This window comes from Megalops cyprinoides, chromosome 17 (genome assembly GCF_013368585.1).
Source record: "Megalops cyprinoides isolate fMegCyp1 chromosome 17, fMegCyp1.pri, whole genome shotgun sequence".
NCBI classification, from domain to species: Eukaryota; Metazoa; Chordata; class Actinopteri; order Elopiformes; family Megalopidae; genus Megalops; species Megalops cyprinoides.
The window spans coordinates 28,023,594-28,046,624 of record NC_050599.1 but is presented as its reverse complement, the minus strand read 5'-3'; the positions used below and the strand labels follow the sequence as shown (position 1 = coordinate 28,046,624).

The following is a 23,031-nucleotide window of genomic DNA, read 5'->3' as shown; positions in this document are numbered from 1 at the left end:
TTTGAGGGCCATATCACCGGTTTAGTCAGGGCAAGCATGAGGGATAAGACCTACAGGGTGTCAGTGAGTGTAGGCCAGTGTAAGGTTAGCTATGCTACCTAACCAGCTAGCTAGTTAGCAAAGTCAGGTTCTATTTCAGTCCTTACAGACCGCCAGAGGCAGTCAATAGACTAGTGGAAATCCTCTTGCACTCGTGCATTGGTCAAGAAATGTATAAACTTCTGTCACCACGTGACCATGACCAACGCGAGGTATACTGTATATACTCCTGCTCGCGAGTCATGGCTTCCTCTTTCTCATTCTCGCCGTGGTCTTGAGACATTTGAATTGTTGGGATTACTTCAATCATCTGAGACCAGTGCAGCCCCTCTGGAGCCGCAGCCTCTGCCCTCCCCGGCTGTGTCTCAGAAGATTTGGATACTCCGTTTGGATTTCCTCCCTTACATGAGTATATTGAATTGAGTGCCCGTACACTGGCCAGCTCCACTCACTCAAGCCGTTGCTTCTGCCTACGTGAATTGAGTGTCTGTGTGTTGATCGGCTCCACTCGCTATTCTGTCTAGGTGAGTATTTGAGTTGAGTGTCTGCGTTTGAACAGCTCCACTCACTCAATCCATAGACTTCTCCCTACGTGAATTGAGCTGAGTGTCCATGTGTTGATCAGCTCCACTTGCTATTGTGTTGTCTAGGCGACTATTTGAGTTTAAGTGAACGCATTTGTGCGGCTCCACTCATGCTTCTTTCTCCAACGATATCATCGATATTGAGTTGAGTGCCCGTGTACTGATCAGCTCCACTCGCTTTGCACCAGGACACCGCTGACAGCTGTCGCCCGAGTTGCTAGCCTCAGGAACTGCTTACATTGGCATTGCAGCCAAACACCTGCTAAACGCGGGCTTGTCGGTTTGCTTTGTTTACCTCTCCGTGAGCACCCACACAGACGGTGAGCTTACTGGATAACTGACACATTGCTAACCGGATAATGCTGGAATCTTGGTAAGTGTGCTAGTTGGTCAACGCATTGAGTGCCCGTGTTTGAACGGCTCCGCTCTAATTATCCAGGAGAGCTTCACAACTGCTGAGGCACCTGCTCACTAGTGGCAGTGTTAGCTCTTAGCTATTCTGAGTTGGCTAACATCAGTGGTGCTATGTGGTAGCCACTCACTGCATTTTTCTGTCTCTGGATATTTATTCATCTTGCACTTTTCTACTGACTACCTGAATGGAGTCTGCTTGGTGTGTACAGTACCATGGCGTCATGAACGTGATGGATGGACATGATTGTTATGCATCCTGTCTGGGTATCAACCACCTACATGAGGCACTGACTGACCCATGCCCAGCCTGTAGCGTGATGCCTTTGGAGCTGCACCGTTTGCGCTTAGCTGGGCTGGACCCAGGGTCAGACACCACCCTTCCCCCTTCAGGGGTGTGTGCTGAAGAAGAATGGGAAGAAGAGGAAATCTGGAGACATATCAGGCTCAAAGGCGAAAAAAAATCGTCTGCTGAATTAGCTCGTAAAATATCTGAGCTATCCTCCAGTGTTGAGCATCTACAAGCGTTGCTGACTGCTGTACATCCGACTCCTGCTGACAAGCTACAGGTGGAGGGCCAACATGTTCCTCCCTCACCCCTCTCACAGCCTAGTGTAAGCTCATTCACCCAGATCGACTCTGATGCTGTGTCAGTGACTGCCTCTGAGTCACTGTTTACTGATGGCTCAGACAGAGATCACTCTAAAGGTGGCTTTAGCTTGCCTTAAACTGGACACCCCACAGGCTATGCCAGGACCATCTAATCTCTTGTGGCGCTCTGTAAATTCACCTGATGAGCTTTGCATGCCGCACTGCCCAGACTTCACTGGTGTTCTCACTGAAGCATACCAATCAGCTATGTCATCCAGACCAGGTTGGACCATTCATGCACTGGCAGCAATGGTGGAGCCTGACAGTGTGGGGCTTGGGAGAATGCCTACAGTGGAGCCCAGTGTTGCCTCCCTTATAATTTTTCCTGATGAAGCCCTACGTCAGGTCATTTGCTGCCCAAATGCAGAGTGCTGCCGTACGGATGACCTACTGGGTAGAGCTTACAGTGCCACAGCATCACTGGGCAGAGTTGGTAATTCATTGGCTCACCTGTTGCTGGCGAGGCATACATCATTTACATCCACTGTGGATACAACAATGAATGAGCTAATGGACGCCTCTCTTCAGGCACTTGGTGCATTTGCTAATGAATGTGGTTGCACGCTAGGGATGTTAGTTCAAGCCAGTAGGGAAGTGTGGTTGGCTCAGTCCCCACTGCCAGAGCCATGTCGTAATAGCCTAAGGACTTTGCCCTTATTTCCTGGACAGATCTTTGGTCCTGCAGCCCCGGAGGCCCTAGAACGGCACGTACTTGCCTCTGAGACTCGTAACTGCCTCATTGGCCCTCAACCAGCACTTAAACATCCCAACCAGGCTCCTCCGTCACAGCACCGTGACCACATCTCTCGCTTTCATGCTGCCCCCTATTGTGGCCCAGCTCCACGCCATGTTCAACATCATCCCACCAACGAGCATGGACACACTCAGGCCCACGGGCAGCCAGCTGGCCGCCAAGGGCAACACTTCTCTACGCCTTCGGGTGCTCCACTTCGTCGGCGCCCCCCCAAGGACACAAGAACCACTGCCCCGTGCTGCTGACTCCTTTGGGTCGACGGCGCCCCCCCAAGGACACAAGAACCACTGCCCCGCGCTGCTGACTCCTTTGGGTCGACGGCGGGCCGGTTCACAACCCCCCAACTCAACCGGTGGCGAGAAATCACCTCCAATCGCTGGCTCCTATGTACACTTTCGGAGGGATATCGTCTCCAGTTCCGCCGTCGATCCCCCCTACATACAGTGGTACGACCCACAGTGGTCTGCAACCCCAAACAGGCACATGCTCTTCACTTAGAAATCCTGGAGCTTTTACAGAAGGGTGCAATAGAACATGTAGACCCACATATTCACCCAGATGGGTTTTATTCAACCTATTTCCTTGTGAAAAAAAGGATGGCAGACACAAGCCCATCCTGGACTTGAGAGGACTGAACCGCTATCTCAAACACTTACCTTTTCACATGCTTCGCATAAAGGATGTAACACAGGCAATTATGCAGGATGCTGGTTCACTGCAGTCGACCTGAAGGACGCGTATTTTCATGTGCCTATTGCCCAAGAACATTGGTGCTTTCTTCGGTTTGCGTTCCAAGGGAACATGTACCGGTACTGTGTTCTTCCTTTCAGCCTCTCCCTAGCCCCGCGTGTGTTCACACATTGCGTGCGGGTCGCTCTCGATCCTCTGCAGCGTCAAGGGCTACTGGTGCTGCCATATCTCGAGGACTGGCCCCTCATTGCACCTTCTGCACAGCAGGTAGTGGTGCAAACCCAGCAGCTGTTGCAGCATGTGACAGCCATGGGGTTTACAATCAACTGGGAAAAGAGTTCCCTCACTCCCTCTCAGTCTGTGGAGTTCATAGACATGAGTCTGAACTCCAGGAAAATGCTGGCTCACTCACCCCAGCCAGACAGCTTGCCATCAGGAGGACCCTTGCCTTGGTCTGCAGGGGCCGTTACTTGCCTTACTTGACCCTGCTTCGCCTTGCAGAGCTTCTAGCAGCAGCAACATCAGTTGTGAAATTCGGCCTCCTTCATCTGCGTCCATTCCAGCGGTGGCTGATTTCCAAACACCTGTCCCCGAGACTGCACAGGTGTACCCCCATACGGATTTCACAGAGTTGCATCAGGGCGCTAATGCCATGGTGTCAACAGAGTCTTTTTCAATGTGGGGTGCCCTTGGGACCCCCTCCAGCACGGAGAGAGGTCGTGACAACGGATGCCTCACTGTCAGGATGGGGAGGGTTCTGGAACCATCGGGGTGCGCAGGGCAGCTGGGGGTCAGAATTCCGCTCACAGCACATAAATCTGCTAGAACTGCTAATGGCAGTTTGACTGACACTTTGTCACTTCAAAGCAGAGCTGACGGGAAGGCACGTGTTGATTCAGACTGACAACACATCAGTGGTGTTCTTTATAAACCATCAAGGAGGCACCAGGTCCCTGACGCGGAAGCTTCTACTCTGGGCGGACATGCACCTCCTATCTCTGAGAGCAGCTCATATCCCAGGGATCACAAACTGCACAGCGGACACCCTCTCTTGGGGGGGTGTACATGCAGGGGACTGGTGCCTCAACAAAGAGGTAGCTCAGGCATTGTGGAGGACTTATGGCAGAGCAGAGATAGATCTGTTCGCCACTCAGCAGTCGTCACTGTGCCCGTTTTGGTTTGCGGAGATGAACGAGCCGGGTTCTCTGGGTCAGGACGCCCTAGCTCACAAATGGCCCAATCGCCTGCCTTATGCTTTCCCTCCCCCCTTTCTCATCTGGATGACTCTGAGCCGCATCCAGCAGACAAACTGTCAGGTGTTAATTGCTCCTCACCAGCCGTCCAGGCCATGGTTTCCCCTGCTACTGTCCCTGCTAATAGCTCATCCATGTCCTCTGCCACCCAGACGAGACCTGCTGTCTCACATGCAAGGGACCCTCTGGCATCCCCATCTGGAGAGACTGAACCTCTGGGCATGGCCCCTGGGGGGACACAATAGCTCCAGCTCCTGAATTGCTCACAGGGGGTCTGGGACACTGTTCTGAATGCACGTGCACCATCAACACGCAGAATGTACAACAACAGGTGGAAACTCTTTTCTACATGGTGTTCAGAGAAGTCTCTGGATCCACAGACCTGTTCTGTTTCTCAGGTGCTTGAATTTCTTCAGAACTTGTTACATTCTGTCCGGTCCCCATCTACAATAAAAGTCTATGTGGCAGCTATTGCTGCTCGTCATGAATTACAGGAATGTCATTGGGCTCTCATAGGCTAATTACAGCCTTTCTTAAAGGTGCTTTTTGTTTACGCCCACCAAGCTGTTTGAAGTGTCCTCAATGGGATCTCCTCATTGTGTTGACTGGCCTTTGTGATGCCCCCTTTGAACCAGTGATGTCGTCTGACATCAAGTGGCTGTCATACAAAACTGCCTTTTTGTTGGCTATTACTCCTGCTAAACGGGTGGGTGAAATTTATGCCCTGTCAGTTAGCACTCATTGTATGCGTTGGGGCCCTGAGGATAGCCATGTCACCTTGTGGCCTAACCCGGCTTTTCTACCCAAGGTTCTATCGCCCCAGTTTATCAACAGGCCTTTTTCTTTGCTTGCGTTTGATTCAGCAGCTGACCCTAGGCATCAGGCCCTATATGCTGTTCGTGCGCTAAGGCACTACGTTCCTGTTACCTCACCCTAGCGGGCTTCGGACCAACTGTTTGTTTGCTTTGCTGGGAGACACAAGGGGTCTCCTCTTTCTAAACAAAGACTTTCTCATTGGCTCACTGAGACAATTTCTTTTGCTTATCAGCAGCAGGGGCATGCTGCTCCTGGATCGTTAAGAGGACACTCGACTCGAGCTATGGCAATGTCTTGGGCAGCTTTGCGTGGTGCCCCCTTATCTGATATTTGCTCAGCTGCAACATGGTCTTGTTCAAGCATGTTCACCAGGTTCTACAATTTGAATGTTGCATCAGTTCCATCAACACATGTGGACATGCTGTCAACTGTTTTAAATAAAGACGAATAAAATGTCTTACCGGATCCTGAGTTTGTTTCCTCGTGACATAGTTAACATATGTCTTCCACTAGTCTATTGACTGCCTCTGGTGGTCTGTAAGGACTGAAATAGAACGCTGATTACGTATGTAACCGTGGTTCTATGAAGGAGTGGAAGACCGCCAGAGCCTCTGGTCACTCGGCAGGGCGAGAATGGCCATTGAGGAAGTCATGACTTGCAAGCAGGTATATATATACCTTGCATTGGTCATGGTCACGTGGTGACAGAAGTTTATACATTTCTCGACCAATGCGCGAGCGCATGAGGATTTTCACTAGTCTATTGACTGCCTCTGGCGGTCTTCCACTCCTTCATAGAACCACAGTTACATACGTAACCAGCGTTACCACATCATCACCCATCGAGCTTGCTAAGTGGACCGATTGTTAGCCCACGATTTTGAACAATGAAAAACGCCCGAAACCTTTGAGACATATCTACAGAGTTAGAAACACCTTGATGTTTAAGCAAAAAGATAATTCTGCTTACACGTATAGATTTGGGCACTCGACTTGAGTGAAAATGCTACATTTGATAGACGTCTCTCTGATGGTGTGCTTACAGAGATAACCTTCACGGTTTCCATAATGTAAAACTATGCCATGGGGCATTTTGGAAACCTGAAAAATCTGCAGTCGTTCACATATGTACGGTGGCTGCTGCCCGGGACAAAGCACTTAACCATTTTATAACGATTACGGTTGTTTGTGTTAGCTTGCTAACTACCAACTGTCGTCATTTTTGCTACTGTGTTTTTCCCTAGCAAACTGAAGATCCCACAATGCCCGGATGAGATGGTGTGTAACAGAGCTGGCTGATGCTCGGCACATAAATTAGCAGAGGGAGTAAAACGTTACAAAAAACACAATTTATAAAAAAAAAAAAACACTCACAAACACAGGAGAACCAGTCCAAAACCTCCAGCACAGCAAAATGGCTTGCAGCAATCTCTGAACCTGGCCACACACCTGTATATAACAAGCCTTAATTAGTGCAGGTGTGACCAGTTAACTGGCTCTCAGACAAAGACAAACAAAACAATGAAACAATCATTAAATCAAGAAACATAAAACCTGTCCCAGTTGTAATTGATTGAATGAAGCGCTTATTTTACAAGATGGAAAGAAGACAATGAGGATCCTCAATTTAACCAATTAAACAAGTAACAAACATTTAACCTATTGGGGGTGAGGTGAAGGGCTACTCCTTCACATGGTGGTATCTGATTTGTCAGGACGCCCCCCCCCCACGCTATTTTCGGTATCAAATTCTCTATTGCCCACTACTGAACAGTATTCTGTTCTGAGTATGTCGTAAATAATCATGTATAACGTTAGCTTGTTACTTATTTCGCTGATCGTTAATGAACAAATGAACGTTAGCTAGCCAGCTGTTTTGTCACTGACATAAGCCTATTGCTGAGGTAAAGTTAGCATCAGCTAGCTAGTTAGTAATACCAGTAGGAGAATTATGTGACCAACTTTGTGACGAAAACTTCACCACAGTATTCAGTCGACATATTAAGTTTTAGAAACTACATACGAATAAATGTTTTAATTAAGTTAAACAAAAAACATACACACAGTATGTACTGTACTTCCATGCTTTCCTGTTGTTCAAGGCCACAGATTTTCATCAACGTTGCACCTGTTTTCCCTGGCTATACAGTGAGGGAAAACCTGTATGCTGTGTGTATAGTCGATATTTAGCAGTCTTCTGCTGTGACTGGATGGCATGCACCATTCATTACATCAAAGTGTGACAATTGGTTATGTGGATTAGTGTCATACTCTTTCCATCTCCATGAGGAAAATAACTCTTATATATAGGCCTAATGAGACACATCCTAATGTTGGGGGCAAACTCTGCCCCATCTCCTATGTCCAGATGAGCTTAGTAGTAACAGAGGTGTGCAGCTCTTCCTGAAAGCGGTGTTTACACGCGCATACCTTCTTATTTCAAGCCATCCTGATATTGTTTTATCCTTCAGTCAAGATATATGCTCCTTTAAAGACTGGGATTACGTATACAGACATAAACTAGCATAGCAAGTTGTGTCCCCCCCAATATCAAACTCTCTCCTACGCCCTTGTTGCCACCACTAGGGACATCATTTGACGGTGAGAATGAACTGTGAGAGTAGGCTACTCGCTGTCGAATTAGGCAACTGTAAATCTCGTTCAGAATACGCAAATAGCGTAATTTGCATTGGATCCTCCTGTTTCTATAGACGAGGCGCATCCCATATGACGCTTCATACTCGCACACACCTGATTCATGCGTGGCTATTTACATACAAGTAACTCGCTACCTCGAGTGGTTCCTGCAGTGTTTGCTAACATAGACGAGCATGGATTATTATATTGGAGCACTGAAAGCTGACTTTGAAGAACTGCTGCGGCGATTTCAGCAGACGGAGACGGTGCGATATGAAGAGTTCTCTGCAATTTGGAGAGAGATGAACTTTTCAAGTATATTTTAGTAAGGTTCCGCACATTTTTTTTTAAATTTAAACCTCTTCCCATGCTTTATGACAGGTCATTTCACCAATCTCCAACTATAATGTTTGCTCACTAGTAAGGTTTGTGATTGCTAACCAGCTACTTCACTACTACTTGCTTGTTCTATCATTGCTTAACAACTAATTTACTTGCGCTCTGGCACCGTTGTTTGCAGTGTGGCTACGCAAGAGGCAAGTTTAGCTGCATAACACTGCTTGGTGAATTGAATCAGTTAGCAAAGCCTTACATGAGACATTCGTGCCAGTATCAAACCCAGTTTATGAACGGCCAGTTTGTATGCCGTTTTCGTTCCAGCTAATTACCAAAGCTTAATTAGTCTAATTAAATCATAACTGAGACGCATTTATATACAGACATTTTCCTACGCCGCAATAAAATTATAAACTATAAACCATGTGTATAGTCTTAAACTGCACTGTATAATTCCTTTGGCGAAAAAGCTAAATCCACAACATGATTGCGCTAATTAAGAAATTAAGCAAAGCAGCTGGAGCAAATTCCAGCGTATTTATTTCATGAACTGCGTTCCACAACGTGGGGCGCGTGCAACGATCTTACCAGAGTATATCTAGTGATGGGAGCGTTAGGCTCCCTGAACCCCAAAATGGCGCTTTCAGAACCCCGACAGACTGAAAGGCCTAAATGTAATTCATAATTATTACAAAGGAGCTAACAGGCGTTTTCGGAGCTCTGAACACTCCTTTGAACTAATCGCCGTGTTTTACTATTGGATAAAGGAGTCAATGATTGACAGCACATGTGTTTCATGACACCTCACACTTGCATCACTAGTTTAAACTTAACTGCTCCAGTGGTCTTAACCTTAAGTCATTTATAACTGGCTGCAAAGCTCTTCTGTTAGAGTTTAGTGGTCTAAACTTGAGATCACCACCACTAAGGTCATTGTTGTTGCATCACCAGTTTAAACCTGAGGTTTAGAACCCTAGAGTAGTGAAATTAGTTAGAACCGACAACTAAGCTATTGTCCTAATGGGATTCCGTGGTCTAAACTTGAGGTTGAAACCATTGCTAAGGTGGTTGCAGGTACCACTGCAGTCCAGGGTAAATGCTGTAGAAAGCGGCCCTCACGTGTTCTGTCGTAGTGCTGTTACCGGTGTGTTGCTGAGCAGCAGGCCCTACTCCTCATGTGTCCCCACAGCGGTGCGATGTCCAGCAACGAGATAAGACTCTTCAGCCGCCTGACGCTGATTGTGGCCTACCAGTACTTCCTGCCCCCATACAGCTTCCAGATCCGGGTCGGGGGGTTGTACCTGCTATACAGCCTCTACCACACGCAGCTGGCCTCGCCCAGAGAGCAGGTACATACAAGCACACCCACGCGTGCCAAACACAACGATCCCTGCCGCTTCTGAAACAGGACAAACCAGTGCCGGTCAGAGAGGGGTCTGGCTGCAGGATGGAGCTGACGTCAGAGCCAGAGGCCAAAGGCTGTCAGGCCTGTAAATGTCACCGTTGTATTGAGACTGTGGGGCTTTTTCACAAAGCCGGATTTGTAGGAGTCAGCTGATTAGAGAAGTCAGGTCCTTTCCATTACAGGAAGGGAGGCTGGGACAAAGCAAGTCCTGTTACTATGGCAACAAATCCAAAAAAGGTAACCTACTGTATAGCAGGTTCAGTTAATATAAGAATGGTGTCACTGATAAATGGTCGTCTTCCCCACCAATCAAATCAAATATCTTCCTTTTGAAAAACTGAGGTCATCCTGATAGGGGTCACATTGACCCTGGGGCTGTATACACCTATATATCTCGTTTAAATCTGTGAAATTTTACTATTCATACTAACTTTTATATATAAATCTTTATTATCTGTATATTCTCCCAGGCAGACCCCACTGTGTTTTCAGAATTTAACAATGCTCTTGATTTCTTTATACCCTCAACAATGATTAACAATCCTGTCTCAAGTTAGCCAGATCATTTTAATCTTAATCAAGTGTTATGAAACGTAAGCCCGACTTGGAGTATCATGATTAGTGAAGCTAGATAATTTGATGTCAGCCAGAAGCTTTGTGAAAAAGCACCTCTAATCAAGATCTTGTATCTGAAACAGACCACTTTCACCCTGTACCCATGATTTTGATGTGTGCGGGAACACCAGTAGCGATGCTCACAAAATCTACATGGGCAGCAGCACATGATGTCCTGCTTGAGCTCCAGCTCCACCCTGCAGCCAGAGATGCTCTCAGCCCTACTCCTCATTGACGTTATTGGAGTCTCAGATGTCTCAGAGCACATTACATGAATGCAGTGGAAGGGGTTATTGACTGAGTTCAGCATGTGTAATGTGTAATATGTTGCATACGTATTGGGGGCCCAAACGCAGTGGTTTGAGTGCCAGCTTCATGTGCTTGTCGTTTGGCTCCAGATAAGGCTTGCGCTGAAGGACTGGAGCACCATTGAGCAATTCCGGCAGGATGTGCAGAACGCCGAGCACTATGATGCGGCCTACATCTTCAGCAAGCTCTTCAAGGGCAAGGCCTTCTTCTTCAGTGCCATGCCTAAGCAGGTGTGCCACTCCCACTCAAAGGTTGTGTTCTGATTGGATGGGAACCCCATACAGGGGGTGTGTCTATGGGGTGCCAGTGCATTGAGGAAGATCTGTTTGTTACAGCCTGTATGATCTCCCCATGACATGTTAACTGATTGTCTTTGCTGTAACTGTATTCTATACACTTCTGTACTCTGTATCCTGTACATGCAGTTCTGTACACATATGAAGTGAGTGACTATATATAGGTGTCTTAATACACGTCAAGGACAGTAACTGTCAGTTTTCCTTGAGTGGGGATCTTAAGTTTAAAATAGAAGAGTGGATTATGTAAGGATGCTATTGAATGCAGGCTCTGTAGTGTTGGCATCAAGCTTTACACCTCACAGAAGTATTTTTTCACACATTGATTCTCGTTAAGTCCCTTGTTAAGCACATTGTTTTTTCATAATAACCTCTGTAGGCGCATTGGCTTTTATGATAGCTCTCAGGGGTGCATTGATCTGGCACAGTAGTGCTTAGGGGTGGGCTGGTGCTGCCGTGGTTACAGTCGGGGCGTCAGCCTCTGCGTTTCCCCGGCAGCTGAGCTTCCAGGTGAAGAGGAAGCCCCAGAGGCACGTGGTGTGCGAGGAGTTCCGCGATGATCCGGTGCGGGTCCGAGAGCTCGTCTCCGAGGAGACCCTGCAGGTGAGGGCGCCTGCCCCGAGCGGGCGTCATCGAACCCGCTGTCAGTGGGGATTGGACTTTGAGGCCTTTGAGTTCCAAGCCCTGATGCTGACCGCTGCTCCATGTGTTGCGGTTGGTCGCAGGAGATGGAGAACCTGCAGGAGCACTATTCAAAGGTGAAGAAGGCTCTCTGTGCGAGCGCGGAGGGAGGGAACCCCGGCCTGCTCCTGTCTCAGAACGATCTGGTGCAACAGCTGCGCAACTGCGCACTGGACTATCAACATTGGCAGGAGAAGAAGGAGGTGAGAGTGGTACAATCATAGTGTCTCCTGCATCACCACTGTCAACAAAATAAGGAGGTGAGATTTACAATAATAGTGTCTCTCTGTATCCCTAATGTTATCTATTTATTTATTATATAAATAGAGCATAACAAAGGGATTCCTCTCTTTCCTCACTCCCAAGGATGACCCGTGCCACAACGAATACAGTTCAAGCGCAAGTGATTTATTTACACAAGAGTGGCAGTGTTAGCATCGGGGTGACCACGGCCAAAATAATAAACAAAACAATCTACTATGAGTACCACTAACTAACCTATTTACAAAAGAAAAGAAAATACAAGTGGCTTACCTGAGTAATGCAAAAAACAGGAGAAAAAGAGTCATCAACAAAATAGGCTTCTCGCCCCTACAACTACCTGGACGGTTCTCTTGAAGACTATGTACAATATATACAACGAGAGAAGAAGAGAAGTATCGTTCACTCAGCAGCATGCACGGTCGGGTTGGGAGCCAGGAAAAGCAGGAGCCAGCCAGCATCAGATAGGCGTCGCTTCTAAAACGGCGCCAGTAATCCCCAGACCAATCCCCAGCCGCCACCTGCAACTCGACAGACAGACAGACAGGGCGAACAACACCACCCTCAAACGGGGGGGAATCGGCAGCACACAGGGAAAAAAACACACAATGAAACGCACTTATGACAGGGTCGTAACAATGTATATATCAACGCTATGCATTGTGTGAACCAGTGGGGTTTGCTGACGGTTGGTTAAATTCCAGTTGAATGTGATCTGTGTTCAGGGAGAAAAGAAGCACTCCAGTGGAACAGGGGCAGTGGAAGAGGACCCCACTAAGGCTGAGGTGAGTGAGTCTTGCTGTCCCTGGAGGTTTTATAATTGGCGGTTTATTTAGGAGCCAGGTGTACATAAAACCAGCACAGCGTTGCAGTAATAAAGGAAATAGCCAAATAATCTAACAGCTGTAAGTTTGGTAAGGGTTTCAGGCGTAGGGGGTTGAGGGTTAGGAGTTAGGAGTTATGGGGCATGTGTTGATGGTGGAGGGTTATGCACTGAGGGTTGAAGGGTTATGGATTCAGGTACACATCTGTTGCACCCCTGAGAAACATGCTTTTCATGCATTGCTTTCATAAACCAGCTTTAAAAAGGGATTTTTGGAAAAAAAATTCACATTGTTTTAAAATTTAAGCTTTATAGGCCAGTAAGTGATTCAGTGGGTGGTGCTGTGACCATGCAGCATGTTTCAGTTTTTAATACCCTCTTTCTGCTTCTGTCCCCAGAGTTCTCGGAGAGCACAGCTCCTGGAGTCTATCAAATCCAAATCTTATGGACATGTCATGGAGGTTGGTGCCCTGACTGGAGCTTATGTGCTGTGTGTACTATCACAGGCTCAACTGCACAGCATTTTAACTGCTAGTTGTCAGCTATGGTGCAAGTATTTCATATGGCTAGGAGCCATCCACATCCAGTTTTCCAAAACTGTAAAATTACCACAGTGGATTGCTCATCTTGGGCTTGGTCCTGATGGTCCTGTTGACTTGAGCAGTAAATCTGATATGTGATTTTGTGATTCTCCCTAACAGTTTAGTCTGGGTCATTTGACCCTGACCTGTAATGCCATATTAAGCTTCCTAGATAATCAAGTTGCACAGTCCAGAATGTGAAAAAATCCTGCTTCCATTAAATGAATAACAACAAAAAAGTCCTCTGTACATTTCTGAAAACTAGAAATGAGGAGGAGTCTCAGACTGTATAAAATAGCCTGACTGTGCTCCACAGCAAGAACTATTACACAGGCTGAAGGGATACACTCAAGGAGAATGTGGATTACCCAGACTCCGCTGGGGCTGATGAGTGTGGCCGTTCTCCTCCTCAGGCCTCTAAGTCCCGGCGGCACCGACAGGTGGAGAGGGATAACTCGGGTTCTGGGACGGACCCCGGCGAGGAGACCATGCATCGCAGGAGGAAGCCCCCCTCGCTACGTGCCAGGACCCGCAAGAACCTGTGCAGCAAACGTAGGTGTATGCTCATGCACGCATACACACACAGAGCCCCTGTTTCAGGTAGCTGTGTACAGTCATGAACAAACCGCCAATGTGGGAATTCCATTCTCTCTCTCTCTCTCTCTCTCTCTCTGTCTCTCTCTCTCTCTCTCTCTCTCTCTCAAATTCATATTCACATTCAAATCAGCTTTATTGGCATGACAATTTGTGTTGCTGAAGCATTTCTGTAATGGATAACACTGAAATGTGTGACATACAAATGAAAAATAGTAATAACGATGGAAAACAATAATTGCAATTGCAATAATAAAAAAATAAAAATAAACAATCACTTTTATGCTCCTACTATTATCATTAACAAAAACAACAGTAATAGGAACTGATTCATTCATTCTGTCTTTCTCTCTCTGTTGCCGTCTCTCCCGCTGTTTCTGAAAAGATTCACTGGGCTGATTTTATTAGCTTTATTAACTTTATTAGCTTGAGCCTTATGAGCTTGAGTGTTGCTGAAGCATTTTTGTGCTTGAACAAGCCAGAATAACTCCCCCACGTCCTCCCTCACAATGCTCAACAGTATGAATAACAAAAAACAAACCAAGAAAAATATACAACGATAAAAGATGAAATAGAATGATACTAAGAAATTGAAAAAATTTTCAAAACAGATCTCAAAGAAGTGCATAGACTTTGTGGAGTGCAGGGGCTCAAATTTAAAAAGGGTGTGGCTTAGCAATGGTCAGTGTGAAAGGAAAGGACAAGGCCCCAAGTCACCCCACCCTAATCCCACTCTGTGGACATGCCTGTAACAAGCTTAACATTGACCTCTCTCAAACCTTTGTCCCAAAAATCATGGGACAAAAACCACAGTGTCAGTAACGATCTCTGTCTCTCTCTGCCCGATAGCGGTTGTAAAGCAGGAGGAACTGGAGTCCACCCGCCCCTGGCATCTGAGCGTGATGGAGGGAGAGAAAGGTAACTGCAGGGACCGACAGGAGGCGGTATCAACAACGATACAGTGTCCGCATATCAGCCTTGCCTTTCACTGCAGCCTCATGCATTAAAACATGTTACTGTTCAGATGTAACGCCTAATATCACCAGACAAAATGGCTGCATAACACCTCAATAACAGTAACACTTGGCATGAGCACTCATAAATGTTAACTGTTTATGACGGTATATCACAACCATTTATCTGCGATATGATGCCTCTTGTCTTTCATTTGTGGTGAATGTTTAAGGATTAAGGAACACGAGGGGGAGGATTCTTATACATTACTGATTTAAATTTTTCCCACTCTTTCTGTCCAAAAGAGAGACGAAACTGGCCAAAACGATTCAAGTGGATTTGAAGAGAGTGAGTTGGGCAGGAGCAGGGGTTCCACATGTCGAGCTCTGGAGACAGCCACTACAGCAGCTGGTTAATGTGTGTGAAGGGCGCTACTGTTACTCGCAGTGGATAGCTGAATCTGATGGTTACATTTCTGGTTAATTTTTCTGGGTTTTTTTAATCCATGACCTAAGTTTCTGTTGGAACTTTTTGTTGATGTTTGAATAAAAATTTATATTTGTATTATTAAATGTGAGGCTAGGATTCTGTTTCTGGGTACATAATCTAGAAATGGTGGTTTTAACATTGACCTAGCAGGAGGTGCAAAAAGTGGTGAATATGTAGAGTGGAATGTTGTTTCAATAAAGGTTGTTAAAAAGCTGTATGATGTGTGCATCTGAATTTGTAGCACTTGCTGTTTTTAGCAAAATTGCCCTTGTGAATTTCTCAGGAGAGTGTCTGTTGGGTAGTAAATGACATGATTCTATTGGCTCTTAACAAGCAGAGGTGATTCAGTTCAATTCAATTTCATTTATATAGTGCTTTTTACAACGTGAGTTGTGACAAAGCAGCTTTACATTGGTATTCCAGGCCTGATACCCCCTCAGAGCAAGCCAAAGGTGACAGTGGCAAGGAAAAACTCCCTGACTAATAGGAAGAAACCTTGAGTAGAACCCGGGTCAGAGGGGGAGTCAATCTACTTCTGGCTGGCACTGGGTGGACAGATTGAGTAGGAAAGAGGTGATCAGTGAGGGGGAAAAAGGGGAAAGGGCTGGGGTCAGTGTGTTTCAGGGACACTGTCCTTACCCTAGCAGAGCTGATAACCTGTGAAAGGATACCTTTCTAAGCCTCGATCTAATCATAGCAGCCTGTGTTTCTGTTTCTCCCTGCCCTTTCCCAGAGGTGCGTCATACTAACAGGATAATAATAAGATATCTCACATATAATACTAGTGCACTATGCAGGACATGAATTCTATCAGCACCTTTCCAAACGCAGGTGCCTAGGCATGTGATGTTAGTAGGGCAGGCTAGTCTCTCTTAGCACTGTTGGTTGCTATACATATTTGACCTGCAGATGGCAGTATTCTGCTATAGTTGAGAAAAGGCAAATCGGCTCTCTCTCTCCTCATGCCAAGCTCTAAGGCAATGCAGTGCTGCACTTCCTCTGTGATGGTATCGCCACGGCAATATGTGGTTGCTATGGACCCTTGAGGGGAAGCAATGAAATAAGACACCGATTAGAATATTGCGTAAGAGACCAGCGAGCGCGGTCTTTTGCTGTCGCCTTAGCTAGTCATGATCCTTGCCTTTTGATATCCTTTGCAGCCAGATTGCAGTAATGGAGGGAGGGGGGAGGGGAGAGGGGAGGGGGAAGGGCACCCCCTTTCATTTATCCATCACTTTCCCTGACTCTAAATCAGTAGACCTCATGCTCCAAGACAAACAGGGGGCTAAAGGTCAATGGACAGAACATCTCCTCTGTTTGAAACAACCTTCTTTTATTCAGATTTTTTTTTAGTAGAATTTTCCCTCTCTCCCATCTCTTGTTTATAAATGATCCAGCTGTTACATGTCTATGCCCAGGTTTTCTGCATTCTCTCTGCACTGTATATTGCGTCATTTGTGTGTATGTATATGTATGTATGTATGTATGTATACAGTCTATAAAAACCAGTGATTTCCTATGAGAGCAGAGGTGGGAGAAAGGCCCCATCTGGGGCAGTGCTGATGGGCTCAGCCTCCTTGACCCCACTGGGAAGATGAGAGTGCTCTGGCCCATCTTTGAGAAAGGAAATCCAATCATCCTGCCTCCCTCTCCCTCTCTCTGGAGCAGGAGATGCCAGTGTGCACTGTTCCCCACTCAAGGGTCAATTTCAGAGCAAAAATCTGATTGCTTTGTGCGATGCCCTGTGTAGAGTAGAGCTGTGCAAGTTCACATGCACATATGTATGGATGCAGGGTGGCATTGCAGTATGGTGGTAATGAACAGGGCTAGTAACTGAAAAGTTTCTGGTTCGATTCCCCACTGGGGCATTGCTGCTGTACACATGGGCAAGGTACAAATGGATAACATGTAAAAATTTTAGTGTCTGTTAAATGACAATAATAACAGTAATACAATGTGTGGTCTATTGTTCGTGCACACACACACATGTAAAATGATGGAAACTCTGTGATGTTGCCGGGTTCATCAGCTGAACAATGTGAGTCTGTCCTGTCAGAAAGAGGAGCACCACCAGCCAATCATTGCTCAGATAGTGTTTCACAGAGTGGGGTCCCTCAAAACTTCCATGTGTTCATGGGTCCATAGAAACTGCCCCAACAGTCAGGGAATTTTGAACACCCTCTGTCAAAATTTCAGGGTGCAGTAGACATACACCTATATGGTGCAGTAGCTGAAAGCTGTTGGGGGTGACTGCTCCTTCTCCACTAGCTCTGGGTCTTTTGGTGACATCACACCCTATCACAAAGTGACAGGACTCACCTGGTGCCCAAGGGTGATCTATTGTTTTTGTGACAAAAACACATTGTAAAAAGTTGGCGCACAAAAGCTTTCGGAATTTAATGAATGTCCTTTACTGTCTGAGTGAATCTCAGTAGCATGCTCCTCTTGACCATGCTGGTGCGTGACAACTGTGACCATGGCACCAACATGAGAGAGGGAGAGAGCACGCAGCGGTCGCCATCGGGCCACAGCTTCACTGGGGTTTCTCCTGTTCTGTTACTGATTTGAACCGTGAAAAGATGAATGCAGTCCTCCAAGGGGCCGAAGAACACGGGCTTAAATCCAAACCCCACTCACTCATGCATCTCTCTCTCTTCCCGCTCCCCATTCCTCTCACCTCATTTCAGTATGCTTCATAATTTACATAAATGTTTATTAATAAATGTTACTTGTGTTTACAGAATGGTCTGGTCTGATTATTTTAATAAGTTAGGCTCTACGGATTAAAACCAGCTCATATTAGCAGCATTTGTGGTTCTCTCTTTAATTCTTATAAATTATTTATTATGTTACAGTAATTGATTCGTGGCAGCCCCTTAACGAGAGGCATGGAAAAGGCCGAAAAACTCTGCTGCATTCTTTGGTCCTATCTCTGAGGTGCAAAACAGAATATCTTAAATAATACCAGTGCCACGCCTCACCCTCACCCCTGTCACCCTTCCGGGTGACCTGGTCTGCTCGACCTGGTCTACCTGCCTTCTCAAAGGCAAAAAAACCATATCTGACCTTCTCACTTACATCCATAAGTAAAGAGGGGCAATCCTCTTCCAGAGAGCTGCTGGTGGATCCAGCTGCGATGGCAAATTTGAAATGCCACAAGAACTTGTGGCTCACCAGTTGTTTTTCTCCATAGTTGTCCATGACTGAGGGGTCGTGATGTGCGGTTGTAGGGGAGGAACCCTGTTATGGGTGGAGCTATTCTGTGCCGTCAATCACTGACCAGCAATAACCAATCAAAAGGACTTGCTCCTCTCCTTTTGAAGTTTTTAAGTGTTACTCTTCCACTGTTACTGGATGGATGCTAAATTCATTCAAAAAGAATTTATCAAAGATGAAGGGAACAAGTATAATCAAAGAGGCAGAAAACGCACAAAAAAAATTTCTGGACACAGCATGTACTTCTCTGAAAAGAAATATGAGGATGAGTACATACTATTAATGGAATCACTGAAAAACATTCAGCTGCAGTCTCAGCTGGTACTGAAAGGAAAGGGAAAAATATGAAACTGTAATGCATCTAGTTAGAGCATCTTTGAAAAGGAGATCCACGCAGCTCATTCACAGAGGTAATTTGAGGAGGGGGAGTTTTCCATGGTCTTTCTGGAGTTCAGCTGGCAGGTGAACTTTACTGAGCCAGTGTGAGTCATCTGTGGGGGATTAGATGAATTGTGATTTGGTTTCTGTGCGACAGGGAGAGGCCACTGATCCTGGCTCCTGCCGCTTAATGGCGTTCGCCTGCAAAAGTGAGTCACTCTTATATGAGAGGGAACCTCCTCTCAGCTGTCGCCCTGCCCCCCCCCCCTCAGCTCAAAGGGGTGAGGGAAAGGGGGGGAAAACCAATTTATTTTTATGAAAGATTGTGGGTCCTGCATGTTCTCTTAAGGAGGATCCAGTGTGATCAGTCTGCCCAAACAGCATGATCCACTAAGCATGTAATTGTGCATCCCTGAGTGTGTAGGTGTGCGATTGCATGTGTATGTGCATGCTAGTGTTTGTGTGTGTATGTGTCTGAGTATGTTTGTTTATATATACGTATGCGTGTGCATGTGTTCTGTGTGTGTATATCTGTATACCTGCATGCATGTGTGTGTGTATAAGCCTGTGTTTGTGCTTGTGTATGTATGTGTGTGTGTGCATGTATGTGTGTGTGTGCATGTGTGTGTGTGTATGTGTGTGTGTGCGCGTGTGTGTGTGTGCATGTATGTGTGTGTGTGTGTGCTCTTGTGTGTGCACACTGTTGGGGGGGGGGGGGGGGGGGTCGACAAGCTTTTGGACAGCGAGGGCTCATCACCAACATTTCAAAGCCCTTCTGTCAACTCTGACAGCTGCTGCACATTCCTCTGTTTCCACGGCAACCCGCCTCACAACATCGCAGCCCCCAATTCCCATTCAGCCGCCAAAAACTGAATGTGGTTCAGGGGTCGACCCTCTGTTAGCAGCATGGCTAAACTCTCAAGCAAAGCAGGCCACAGGGGGTCTTTTCATCCAATTCCGTTAACAAAAAAGGCGCTCGACCCGCCTCTCTCAAGAGCACGTTTCGGCTGTATTATTTTGCAAGCTTGACTGTTCTCGGAGCAGCACTTAGAGCCCACACTGCGACTGCAGCATGGTTGATTGTTGGTGAGCAGACGGCCTGCACCTGAAAACAAGCTGACTGAGTTGTGCGGTAATACAAAAATAGCACAATAACAATAATAGTAACGATGACCATGAAGGTGACTCTGTGTGGTCAGTTACTTTTTGAGGACATGTTGCTCTCTTTCCATGTTCAAAAGATTGACTGCTGAATTAGAGTGGACCTCTGTGTACTCTCTGACATACTTACTGGCCAAATGGGACTGCGCTGCCTTCCGGGTGTTGAAAGTCCAGGAGCCTGGGGTGTGGTCTGGCCCGCTCGCTGTCTCCAGGGCGGTCGATTTTGCCGACGCAGCGCCCTGCGCTAATTGCCTCAAGGGCCCATTAAACGTCCCGCTCAGCTCCACGTGGAGAGGAGATCGATACTGAATATATCAGTGCCTCCTTCCCGGAGAGTTCATCTCTGGCTGCAGCTTTTGTGCCCCTGGCCAGGACTGCTGGCTCCGTTTTGGAGCGTGGTCTCAGACACCACTGTGGATCAGGACGGGCTGTCTCTATCAAGCCATGAGATTCATGGCTGGGGGGTAGGGGAGGGGTGGGGGAATTTAGGCTGCCAGGGCTGTCTCCTATCGGTGCGCTGTGGGGCCTCCAGAGAACAACATTTCACAGGGGAGCATTTCACCATGGCTGGAGCTCATGATACAGGCCTCAAGCCACCGTGTTACACATTCACACCTCATATTACATCATTGCCATTTAGCAGATGCTTCTATCCAAAGCGACTAACGTAGGTTACAATTTTATATGTTACCCATTCATACTGCAGGATATTTACTGACGCAGTTGTGAGTTAAGTACCTTGCCCATGGGCATGACAGCAGCACCCCAGCATCCTTGTGGTTACAAGCCCTGCCCCTTCACACTATGCCACACTGCTGCCCTGCCTTTGCGTAAACGCTGACCATGTGCACTGACTGAGTGTTAAATGGGCATTGGTTTGCATGCAGCAAAGGTGAATCATGTCTGTGGTGGTGACTGTAACGAGGAGGAAGCTCGGCTTCTTCCAAAAAGCCCGGTATGATTGCTCCCCTCTCTGGCATTCTGTAAACGTCATTGTGGGGATTGTGTGAAGGGGTTGGCTCACGTTTAAATGAACTTCACGTGGCACCCAGGTCACAGAGAGCTGGTACTTCCCTCTACTGTAATTCTGCCTTTTTGCTCCTTCTATTACCAATCACAAGGCAAGGAAATGCAATGCATCTTCAGCAAAACCTTTCCCTCCAAAACTGCTTTTATCTGTTGGCAGAGACCCTTATCTAATCTATTTAGTCTCAGTTATTTTCTGTTTATGTTTTATTTATGCCACTGGGTATTCTCTAAAACAATTCAGGTGAGGCACCTTCCTGGAGGGTGCAGTGAATGCAGTGGCAGTGCCCCTACCGCTCGCTGCGCCAGCTGCTCTGTGCTTTGCCGCTAAACCAGGCAAGGGGTGATCATCGCGGAGACAGAAAGAGAAGTTAAGACTTCCTGCCAGCGCTCAGATACTCATTATCTCCCCTGTTAGATAAGCTAATTAAGAATGTTAATTGAAACATGAAGACGCTGATATTTTCTCCCCCATCCCCGAGCACTAGCCCGCGTCCCTCTCTCTGCATCCCGGTGCTGACAGACCGGTTTCGACCCCCGAGGAAAAGACGCGACACCGGGCTCCGCTGACATGAATGAGAAAGCGCGCGGTACAATGCGACGAGCTGAGTGATGCGGCTATCTTAATTACTGGCGGTTTTCTCTTTCCCAGCGGGTTGCCATGGTGACGGCGGCTCTTCGCAGCACACCGACAGTAGCTTGACACCGAGTTCTCCGGCTACAAAAATAACCCATCTGTCTGCACTTTTTAGTGGAATTTGTTATTGGCAATGTTGTCGTTTCTTAACCAAATCAAGTCCTCCTCGTTTGTTAGAGGAAAGGTAAACTCTGATTATTACACTATGGCTGTAATATGACTGACACTTTCTTTTGTGAAACAGATAAACACTGTAAAAGTAACATGCTAAAAAGTCCAGTTTTAGGTTAGAAAGGATCAGGTTGTTAAAAATAGGAGAAAATTTCCAATGGTCTTTTTGCAAAGGGCATAACCGGTGGTTATGAGTAGGCTACGTGATAAATATATAAACCGAGGACTACCTACATACACTGGCTACACATAACCATAAGAACAGCATTAATAGATTTGCAACTGTTCGATTTGCTACGAAAACTAACAATACGATTATTATTATTATTATTATTATTATTCTCTGAAGGTCACTGAAATGATTATGATTTCTTCAGTATCTGAATTAGAACAGTCATCCTCGTGATCTGTAGTCTTCATCCGTTACAAATTCTCTCCTTATAGACTGCAGACGTCAACCTTTGTTCAATTTATTTACATAATAGAGGCACTTTGCGATTTTAAAATGCACATACTCACAATATACTCACAATGTGTGCAGCCTGTAACTTGAAACAACCGAGCTGAACATTTTGCATTAATACTGCAAAGTGCGGTTTTCCAGATTATTGTTTGTCAGTCTCTTAATGTTCTTTACATTACAGCAAAATTTAACAATCACCCCATGTCGATTGAATCTGGGCATTAACGGAACCGTGACAGCACCACTGCCAAAGAGAGTTTGACATTTACTTTGACTGAGTGTTGAACCAGAAGATAATCAAGATGCAATTAGGCCACACTGCAATTAGAATGGACTGTATTGATCTTGGGGGGAAGGGGCCTCAACAAAAATGGTGTACACATTACCGAAAGCCGTCTGCACTTCCTGAAAGACCGTGAGTCAACCAAACAACAAATACGTTCGCACTCTACCCTCATTCCAAATATTCCACATGCATTGATCAGCCGTTTGTGGAGGACAGATTACTTGATTGCCAGATTACCCTCAACTACAGTCAAATGCCAGTCAGCACCCCCATTTTTCTGCACCCACCCAAGTTTTTAGTGGTGGTGGTGGTGGTGGTGGTGGATAGGAGGGGGGAGGGGGGGGGGGGGGGGTTCTTGGTTGTCATTGTCAGCAGTATGATGTTAAAGACTAAACCTGGATAATCGCGCACTGCATAATGGCACAGTTAGACGAGCCTGCTTTTCGCCGTGTGTCTGAAGCTTTTCTCCTGTTTAGGGCATAGCAGGGGTTATCTGTGGAGTGTAGCTCCCGGC

The 23,031-nt window shown here is 46.5% G+C and overlaps 1 protein-coding gene across 1 annotated transcript; it reads left to right on the top strand.

Annotated features, from left to right (window-relative positions):
• The first annotated feature begins 8,029 nt into the window (after window positions 1-8,029).
• LOC118791856 (snRNA-activating protein complex subunit 1-like) lies at window positions 8,030-21,663 on the top strand. Its single transcript, XM_036549338.1, has 11 exons — window positions 8,030-8,160; window positions 9,361-9,520; window positions 10,590-10,730; window positions 11,295-11,399; window positions 11,522-11,680; window positions 12,464-12,523; window positions 12,960-13,022; window positions 13,556-13,694; window positions 14,586-14,654; window positions 20,307-20,398; window positions 21,613-21,663. Exons 1-11 carry the CDS (start codon window positions 8,030-8,032, stop codon window positions 21,661-21,663), a joined length of 1,170 nt encoding a protein of 389 aa, XP_036405231.1.
• Window positions 21,664-23,031: the final 1,368 nt, after the last annotated feature.

What these genes read in the sequence shown, in the direction of transcription:
- LOC118791856 (XM_036549338.1), top strand. Translation starts at nt 8,030, where the DNA reads ATGGATTATTATATTGGAGCACTGAAAGCTGACTTTGAAGAACTGCTG. An exon ending in AACTTTTCAAGTATATTTTA is followed by an intron (nt 8,161 to 9,360) that starts GTAAGGTTCCGC and finishes GTGTCCCCACAG; the next exon opens with CGGTGCGATGTCCAGCAACG. An exon ending in ATGAGATTCATGGCTGGGGG is followed by an intron (nt 20,399 to 21,612) that starts GTAGGGGAGGGG and finishes TCTCTTTCCCAG; the next exon opens with CGGGTTGCCATGGTGACGGC.